Source organism: Mytilus edulis, chromosome 12 (assembly GCF_963676685.1).
Source record: "Mytilus edulis chromosome 12, xbMytEdul2.2, whole genome shotgun sequence".
In the NCBI taxonomy this organism is placed as follows: Eukaryota; Metazoa; Mollusca; class Bivalvia; order Mytilida; family Mytilidae; genus Mytilus; species Mytilus edulis.
In genome coordinates, this window is record NC_092355.1 from 11,615,550 (window position 1) to 11,625,163 (window position 9,614).

General features: G+C 30.7%; 1 protein-coding gene across 3 annotated transcripts; it reads right to left on the bottom strand.

Moving 5' to 3' along the window:
- Positions 1-516: 516 nt before the first annotated feature.
- LOC139497128 (A disintegrin and metalloproteinase with thrombospondin motifs 4-like) lies at positions 517-7,869 on the bottom strand. 3 transcript variants are annotated; one of them, XM_071285217.1, is made up of 8 exons: positions 7,562-7,869; positions 6,925-6,995; positions 5,845-5,965; positions 5,187-5,361; positions 3,809-3,982; positions 2,732-2,878; positions 1,662-1,683; positions 517-764 (listed from the first exon to the last, which is right to left on the bottom strand). In XM_071285217.1, exons 4-8 carry the CDS (start codon positions 5,269-5,271, stop codon positions 605-607), a joined length of 588 nt encoding a protein of 195 aa, XP_071141318.1. In that variant the 5' UTR covers positions 5,272-5,361; positions 5,845-5,965; positions 6,925-6,995; positions 7,562-7,869; the 3' UTR covers positions 517-604. The 3 variants fall into 3 exon arrangements, with proteins under 3 accessions (XP_071141318.1, XP_071141319.1, XP_071141317.1); XM_071285218.1 differs by lacking the exon at positions 7,562-7,869 and having other exon boundaries at positions 2,846-2,878; positions 6,925-7,013; XM_071285216.1 differs by lacking the exon at positions 7,562-7,869 and having other exon boundaries at positions 6,925-7,013.
- Positions 7,870-9,614: the final 1,745 nt, after the last annotated feature.

The following is a 9,614-nucleotide window of genomic DNA, read 5'->3' on the forward strand; positions in this document are numbered from 1 at the left end:
ATGAGTTATGCAAAAGGACATATAGAAGTGCCTATTTTACAACGCACTTAATCAACTACCCCTCAATAATAACCTCTAAGGGTGTTACCGGACGACTTTGTGTTGGATGTAGAGATTATCTGACAAATGAGCAAAATGAAAAACTTTGTTTTTGATGTGTTTGATTTTATTAATAACATCAAAATGTCCTGATTTTAATCAAGTTTACAATATGAATATAGTGGTCCATACACGCACAAAGACAGACATCCATATTGTTTTTCTTCCTTTTTTCCTTTTTTTCCTTTTCTATATTATTTGTTAATATGTCGTTAAACGACTGGTGTTTTATATTGTTTTGTGTAACGATACATTTGATATTTGCATGCTTTGAAATTAGATTGACCTTTATTGGATCGTTGGAGAAAACGATCTAAGTTTGAGTAACTTGTGTTTCATCCTTTTTGCAAAATACAATATATTAAAACTAAACAAAACAAATCAGTTTGTATAAGCTAGATAATTATACAAGATGGGTTGTTTTTAACATATTTTTTATTCAATCCGTTATTGGCACATATAAATAAAGGCAACGGTAATAACTGCGATTCAAAAGTCATAAACATCATATTGCATTCTCGTAGAAATCTTGTCCTAAGTTGTCGTACGTTTCAAATGGTACATTACTTTCCCTGTTGGTTGTGTTGGTCGTATTGTGTTGATTAGTACGAACAGAATAATCCGAGATTGATTGATTTATCCGTAAGTCATCGTAGGATTCCTCCCTGAAAAAAAATCAAATCAGTTTTCAGATTATCTGATCAACTAATTAAATTTAGACAATTGTAACGAATAAAATGATAAAGTTGTATGTTGACTTAATACTGTCTTAACTCTAATAGAATTTTGTTTTTTTAATAATTCATTGAATAGGCCTAAATTTATCTGATTGTGTGTTTATTTGTTTGTTTGTTGGTGTACAATGCCATTTTCAGATATTTAAATTGTATGTTGTCAGCCAGTTAATCTTGACGGATTACCAGGAGATACTACTGTTTTAATATGATAATAGAAATATGACATAGTACATGTGAAAGTTATGCGTTCAAATAAATTTAGTAGCAAAAGTTATGTATCTGATACAGTCCCGCCAAATTAAAAAAATAATAAGTAAAAGTACGAACAGCAAGCTATAAAAGACTACACAATGTCTAGTGTAAAACCATTCAAACGGGAAAACCAATTATATATTATATATATAAAAACGAGAAACGAGAAACGAGAAACACTTATAAACCACATAGTGTGTGTAGTATGCCATTTTCATAAGATTGTCGTACATCATAAACGTGTTATATAGCTTCTGCACATGAGGGTACTTTATTTCCTACTCTGATTACTTTAATGTTTACTACAGGTGAACTCATAAAAGATACCTGGCAGACCGTTCATGCGTGTTATCTAATTACTACTATCTATTGGTGATCTAATCAAAACAGTTAAGAAGATGTTTTCCGTTTGTCACACAACTCCCAACCTAATACCAAGAGGTTTAAATAACTACAGATCATTGTACATTCTTTAACAATTAGCAACTCGTATACTGTATTATATACAATACATATTACATGCTCTAAACGTTTAAAGGGAGACAATACAATACGATTAATATGTACACTTACGTATTACTGTTATGGTTGTCACCTGTAAACATTTAGTATGACAATAATAGTGGGCAACATGGTTAAATATACACAAAAATGTTTTCAATTACTCACACCATTAAACAGGATTAAATAGCAAACTCTTGTTAAACAGAAATTTAACGTATTACGCTCAAAACGCCAAACTTGTTGCCAAACTAATTGCTCGTTTCAGAAGGATCCAATTAGATAAAAAAAAAAGATTTTCAGGTAAAAAAATGTGATTGTTGTAAGAAAAACTAAAAACTGAACGTCCACACAAGAATTAGAAAAAGCAATCGCTCAATCACATCAAACAAAAACCTTTCATATGCCTAAATTGGTACAGACATTTCGTTATGTAATAATGGTGCATTAAACCTGGTTTTATGGCTGGATGAACCTCTCACATGTATGACAGTCGCAAAAAATTTCGTATATTCTCAACAATGTGTCAAAAATATTTATCTTTTATTTATTACATCAGATATTTGATCAAGTAAACTGAATACAAAGTGGACAAACAACTGTTGTTGTACTTTACAATTACCCAGTCACGTTTTAAGTATTTCTAGTTGTATTCATCTGATGGTTTAACCCTTTTTAAACTGATTTATGGAGTCGTTTTTATGTTGTACTGTAACACATCTGTCCCAGGTTACGGGTAGGGTTGGGATCTGGCTTACATGTTCAACCCCGCCTCATTATGTATTTATGTGCTTGTCCAATGTCAGGAGCCTGTAATTTAGTTGTTTGTTGCTGTGTTACAAATTTGTTTTTCGTTTGTTTTGGGCCATTAGTTTTTCTCGTTTCAATTGTTTTACATTTGTAATTTTCGGGCATTTTATAGCTGACTATGCGATATGGGCTTAATCGTTGTTGAAGACAGAACATGGACCTATATCTGACTTAGTGGTATAGGCTTTACTCGTTGTTGGTTTCTTTGTCATTTGGTATCTTGTCGAGAGTTGTTTAATTTGTATTTATATCACATCTGGTTTTTTTGTATATATACTAACTGCTTGAAATTATCAAGTGTAAACTAAATAGGGACCTTGCATGTAACATACCTCCTTTATACTTTCTCCAAAGCGAAAATGCATACTGGCTCAGTAACACTAAAATAATTGTCACTATAATACAGCCTACACCTACTCCAACAACTGCACCAAGTGAATAATTGCCTTCTAGGTCAGATTGTGTAATTGATCTTGAACCTGTAAAAAACTTTAGTGTAGTCACAATCTTTTCTTGAAAATATTTCATTAATACAAACTGAAGGGTTTTTTTTTCATTTCATTTAACATGTTTAATACCAGATGAGTTCTTAAAGTCAATTCAAATGTAATGTATTACGAAATGTGTTGAAACGACTAAGGCAAATCAAGGCTACTACTTACATTTTTGTAAATTTACAGTTTTACAATATAATGTTTTTTTCAAGTTAAGGTTTAACATGCTTTTCATTAAGTCGACGAAAATCATATCCATCCTGGTAGATAGTTGCCACATTGAAAATCATAACACATCTCTTTACTTATATACACATATATAAATTATGTTGTTCTATACACTCTAATTAGGCTCTTTTCTATGTATGTGCTCATGCATGTTTTTCTTGCTTACCATTTTGACGTTGTTTAATTTTCGTTGAGTATTCAAAAAAATATCGTTTAGTTTTTTTCCACAACCTCAGCCCTGTTCATGGCTGATAAAATGATTTGTTTTATCTTGAATATTTGTTTCTTTCAACAGTTATTCTTATAAACGTTTCACTTATGACTTAAATGTTGTATACGATGTTCAGTGAACATGTTCATTTTATACAACTAACTTTGATGTCATTTTGACAAACTAATCAGTGTATTGACAGAATTACATAATATAAACTGTTCGTGATTATGCAACACTGTTTGTAACGTTCATTTTCACAGTTGAGGCTATTAAAACATACCAGCAAGCGAAGACGACTTATGACAGATTTAAAGTATATCTTTACGTTGTTTTCTGACAGTTTCATTAGAATGGGAATATCAATATTGTATTTCGAAAACTTTAATTTCTGCCGTTGAAGCTTAACATACAATAGAGTTATCTTATAAGTATACGAAGTAACTGATACTTCTATAAGATTTCTTAGTATTTACCTGGATTTAAAGTTGAATTGGAAGATTTGATTTCCATTGATGTTCCTTTGCAATAAAAGCTTTTATCAGATGGAAGGGGCCAATCACATCTGCGTGATCTACTTTGAAGTCCATCATTGCAACCATAATCACTACAAACTGACCATGTTGTCCATGGAGACCAACCACCAAGAACTGTAGAAAAAAAATAACGTTTCAAAATGTCATGGTGAGGAATAATAGTATATTGATTAAGCATGTTAATATCTAAATACTTCTGTTTTTATTGTTGAACTAGATTATGTATCGTTTAGAATCAAGTTATGAAGAATTCAATCATACGTCCGATCTTAATAGTGTTTGATGTACCGTTTTTTTTTCGTATAGTAGTTAGTATGTGGTAGACATGGTAATTGTACTCACTTCTGAGTAAATATAAACAAAATATAAACATAAAACATCAAAATTATGAAAGCTTAGATTTGTTTTTGTATATAGCCAAGGTAACAAAAAGAAACTGTATCTGTTATATTTAGCATTTAAACACTCACTAGGGTCAGAAGATAGTTTTGTTCTTTGATAATAATAAAATTGAGAATGGAAATGGGGAATGTGTCAAAGAGACAACAACCCGACGTTCTTTGATAATAAGTCGTTATTCGTTTGCAATTTTTGTTTGTTTCTGTTTGTTAATAAACTACATATTTGTCAGATTCAAAGCATAGCTTTTGTCATATAAAAGAATATCTTTATCTGATGTCGATACATTGCAGTAAGCAAGTACTATAGAAAGATCATCTCCAATGATAATAAAATGGATGTACTTGCGGTATTTTTGTTGGTATCATGATCATGAAAGCAATGCACAGCATGTTGATAATAATGATCTCAATCAAACACCTGTCGAAATTTGTTTATTATTCTTATTTTTAAAAATGATGCACCAAAATTGCATTACGTGGTAAACAAACGTTACTCACAAACAAACAGTATTGTAATTCATGATCCGCATATTTTGTTATTAAAGTGACGCTATAAAAATATTCGGAAATAAAGACCGATGGTATCTTTCGTCCCTCTTTTACTAAGGGTTATGTTCATGCTCACACATGTTTGATTCCATCACATTTTCCTTGTACCTATCAAAAGTCAGGAGCTTGTTGTTCAGTGGTTTCCAGTGGCTGTCCTTGGGCATGTATGTATCAAGTCAGGAATATGACAGCTTTTATTCAGTCATTTGATATGTTTAAGCTGTTCATTCTGTCACTTGATTAGGGACTTTCCGTTTTAAATTTCCCAAGAATTCGATATCAATTATTTAACTTTTTGTTATAAATTATCTCCTTATTTCTAAGTTACTACTTAACAAATAATATATGAAAGTCATTTGAGAACAAACCTGTAGTTTTATTAAAACAATAAATTCCTACGTCTTCATTGTGATTACAATTTCCGACTCCCCACTCCTCGTGTGAACAATACATAAGTTTTTGTTCATTACCAGCACAATTAACATTGTCAAGCCAAATTCTCCCAGAGCCATCATCGACATCACTTTTAACGAAACACCAGTACTACAAAACATGAAGATAGATTTATGTTTCCTTTTTATTACCATACATGGATGCATACGGACAATTATTATCAAGATATCCGATTATATTGAGTCAACAATTAAACTTTCGTTTTACGCCGTCATCATAATATATGATTGAAGAATAGACAGACTTTTTTTATCGGTTTTTATTTAGGTATATACTCAAATTCCAATAAGATTTTTTGGTAGATTTTCGAATTCCAATTATATATTTTGATAGATACTGGAATTGTAGCAGTTAAAAAGTTGTAATGAATGATAAACAAATGTCTATTGCAATTGTTAATTGCTATTCCTACTCTTCGCTATTAAGATACTTATTCTTTGGGTGTCACTATTTTAAAGTTTTTTATGAGTTTTCCATTTACTTATACATTCAAACGTGACAACCCTAATAAATACTATTGTCGTAACGCATCATTTTATTAGACATTTCAAAATGAAAATAACATGCACATACCTGTATCCAAGTTGTTTACAGGCAACCTGAGCATTAATGTCCCCAAAAAAATCATCACACACTGTTCCCCATATAAAATTGTAGAAAATCTCAAGTCTGCTATTCACAAGACGAATATCACCTTCAACGTAATGCTTAGAAAAATTAAAGGCAACAGTATACTGCTATTCGAAACTCATAAATCGATAGAATAAAAGCAAATCCGGGTTACAAACTAAAACTGAGGGAAACACATTAAATATAAGAGAAGAACAACGACATTTTTTCTCTCTTTCGATTTACGAGTTTTGAACAGCGGTATACTACTGTTGCCTGTATTTTACAATATATAAAACATTTATATAACTGATCAAAAATCGGTTAATTTTATTTTCGTTCACTATATAATAATCCAAAATTTATTTCTAGGAGTATATCATATAATTGCGTAATAGCACTTAATTTTAACTCTGATGGATAGATTATCATACCACGTGTTCTTTTTTTAAAAGGATTGTTTAAGATTTTTCATTTAATTGTCCTTTAAAGCCCGTAGTCTTCTGTTGTGTTTAGTTTTGTATTTTTTAAAATTTTAAATGTTCTTATTAAATGTTGTTAATAATAAAAAATCGAACCTGTAGTATGCGTGTACATTAGTAATGGTAATGTACACATGGCATATTCTATACGTGTTATGTGTTTAAATAAGTAATGTATATGCTATACGTTTAGGAACCATCAATTTGTATCCTTGCTAATGAGGGTGATTACATTCAAGCGGAATCGAACACCGCATATTCTGTTTAATTTAGTTCATTGTGTCCGTAAAAAAAAACAAATTGACAATACATTCTATGACAGTTACATTCGATGTTTATCTTAAATACGTATAGCGGCTTATTTTCACGGGTTCGCTTATTTAAACGGATAGAACAAAAGCGCAAAAATAAATTCTGCGAAATTAAAAAGTGTACATGCAAAGGTATTATTGATAAAAGATTTGAATCCACCAAAATAATAACCGCCAAAATATTTTGTATACCTTATACAATGAAATTCTACACCCGCGAATATAACCAGTTATACGGTATAACAACTTACCAGAAAATTGTCCATGAACTGAATATTGAAATAGTAAAACAAATGTGACAACAAGGTGTAGCATGTTCTGACTGGAACATTGAAAGAATAAGTTTATTCAAAATTACAATGTATATCGATGTTAACGTTATTCGAGCAAGTAGCTTCAATAAGTCACGAATAATATTTATATTCTTTTATCGTGCACGAATTTGTCTTTTAATACTGGTACTGGAAACAATCTTACCACACGTGTTAGTGTACATAGTAACTGCTTAAACGATAGGATGGACTCATGATTTGCGTGCGTCATATTTTTCTTTATCAACTGGCCATATTTGTTCAGGTTTTTATTTTTATTGTGTTGCTATTTTTGACAAATTCTGAAGTGAACAGGCGGATGAAGCATATTAACGATAACTGGTTTTTATTACAGTGGAGGACACAATTTTACGTTTGTCATCCGTGTTATTTTCAATCTACTATTGCTTTTTATTTTTTACACTTATCCAGCATCTAATTTTGTGTTTGTTTAAAAACAAAAACCACACCAGAAGAATTTACACAAGCGTTATGCAAGTGTATCATTTGCCTATTTTTTGTTTCATTTCATATATCAGATTTAATCAAAAAGCTATGATTTTAAATAAATACATACGTGTTCAATATGGTCAATAACTCCAGTGTCTGTTCCCCTTTTCACTGAGGATTCTCTTGTAAAATCCTTTAAAACGAATTATATTGATATATTGATTGACACTTGTCAATTATCATATGCAATATTCTATACATACTTTTTTTATAATTGAACAGATAATACACAATTGTGTGTATTCATCCATCGTTTTACGATTACCAATACACAACACATATTGTAGTTATAATGTCGCATTCTACATGTTCTAGTTTTAAAAATAGTAATATAAAATTATGTCAATTCAATTGTAATTCTAGTTCACGTTGAATATTTAAATGACATTTCCTTTGTTTTAGCGAACTGCATGACGATTTATGATAAACAGACTTTATTAACAAGAAGTTGTGGTATGATTGCCAATGAGACAATTCTCCACAAGGGACCAAAATGACTCCGAAATTAAAATTTATAGGTCACCGTACGGCCTTCAACAATAAACAAAGCCCATACCGCATAGTCAGCTATAAAAGGCCCCTAAATAACAATGTAAAATAATTAAAACGAGAAAACTAACGGCCTTATTTATATAAAAAAAAAGCGAAAACAAAAATGTAACACATAAACAAACGAAAACCACTGAATTACTGGGTCCTAACTTTGGACAGGCACATACATAAATATTAAAACATATATATATGTCTCATTATACTTTTATATACAATGCATGGTCTGTTTGTCCTTGTGCCATACTATGAATTTAAACAGTTGTTTTGAACTTTTGTGATTTTTAAACACTAGTATATAATGATGACTGATAGATCAAAAGTGTTTTGTGACGGATAACCGACTGTTGACAGATACCGTATTTAAGAGTAACAATCTTCTTGAAAATATAAATCTGCAGACATTGTGTTATTGCTATATCCATATATGTTAAACATGTATATAGCTGTCTATGTGTAGCGACAGCTGCAAGTTATGCATTGTCCATCGGATTTCTTACGATTAAAAAATATTTAAAATGTAAAGATATAGTTTGCCTTGATTTCCGATTGGTTGACTTTTCACGATAAAGCTGCAGTTAGATAGAGACTACTTTTCAATTAATTTAAAACAAATGATTAATAAAGTATTACTAAACGTTTACATTGTTAATAAAACAATGTTTATGTTTCTCCTTTTAAGATGTTCTTCATTCAATATACATTTCCAGGTATGTCAAAAACACAGAACACAATGTTAATAGTACGACATAAGAGTTATGTTATTTAAACAAGTTAGGTGTCCTTATAAAACCTTAATATCTGTAATAGATTACTATACCGATTTGTAAAGGACACACTGTTACTTTCAGTTTCATACTTTTTTTTAATTATGAGACTAATTGGTCAAATTAATTCAAAAGATAACACATCCATTCTCTTGTTAGTATGCAACCTCGATAGCAAACCCGTCATGACTGTAAATGTTTTAATCCTGGGTTTATCTACAAATACAAATTAAAGGACAGATAAGAATATATGTTCATTCACTGAACTTATACAAGTGAGGCCAAGTTTAAACAATTCTCTAATTTGCTTCCAGTTTTTCGCTTTTCAAAATGAAGAAAATACAACTTATTTTTCCTGCAATTGGGTGTCTTACTATACAAATACAGCCCTACACAATTGATATGCTTTATCAGTATACTATACAGATACCGCTTTAAAGCTCCGCCCATTGCCTGACTACATTTTTGTATTGCTGTCGAAGAGTACTGTATGAACATGCGTTACCTCATAATGTGTATTACAGTCGCATTCCAATATCGTATTGTTTGACCTTATGCGAACTTACGATTACTTTTATACTTTTTGTTTGTTTTCAGGATTTCTTTAGAGCAATACTAGTTAAAACAATTTTCTGATAACAGACACACATGAACAGCGGTATTTTCTACGATGCCAATCAACGATTTCAAAACTTGAATGTGTTCATGCGTTGTGTCACAAAATCAAACATGTCAATTTCAACATGCTGGTCAACATGGTTAATTGAATGTCAAGTATAGATTAAAATTTTGAAACGTAAGACA

Bases quoted from the DNA above. Each gene is read 5' to 3' on its own strand.
- LOC139497128 (XM_071285217.1), bottom strand. From the start codon at position 5,271: ATGTATTGTTCACACGAGGAGTGGGGAGTCGGAAATTGTAATCACAAT. The intron at 3,983-5,186 runs GTTTGTTCTCAA...TTTTTTCTACAG, and splicing joins TTGTTTTAATAAAACTACAG to TTCTTGGTGGTTGGTCTCCA. The intron at 2,879-3,808 runs GTAAATACTAAG...AGTTTTTTACAG, and splicing joins CAATTCAACTTTAAATCCAG to GTTCAAGATCAATTACACAA.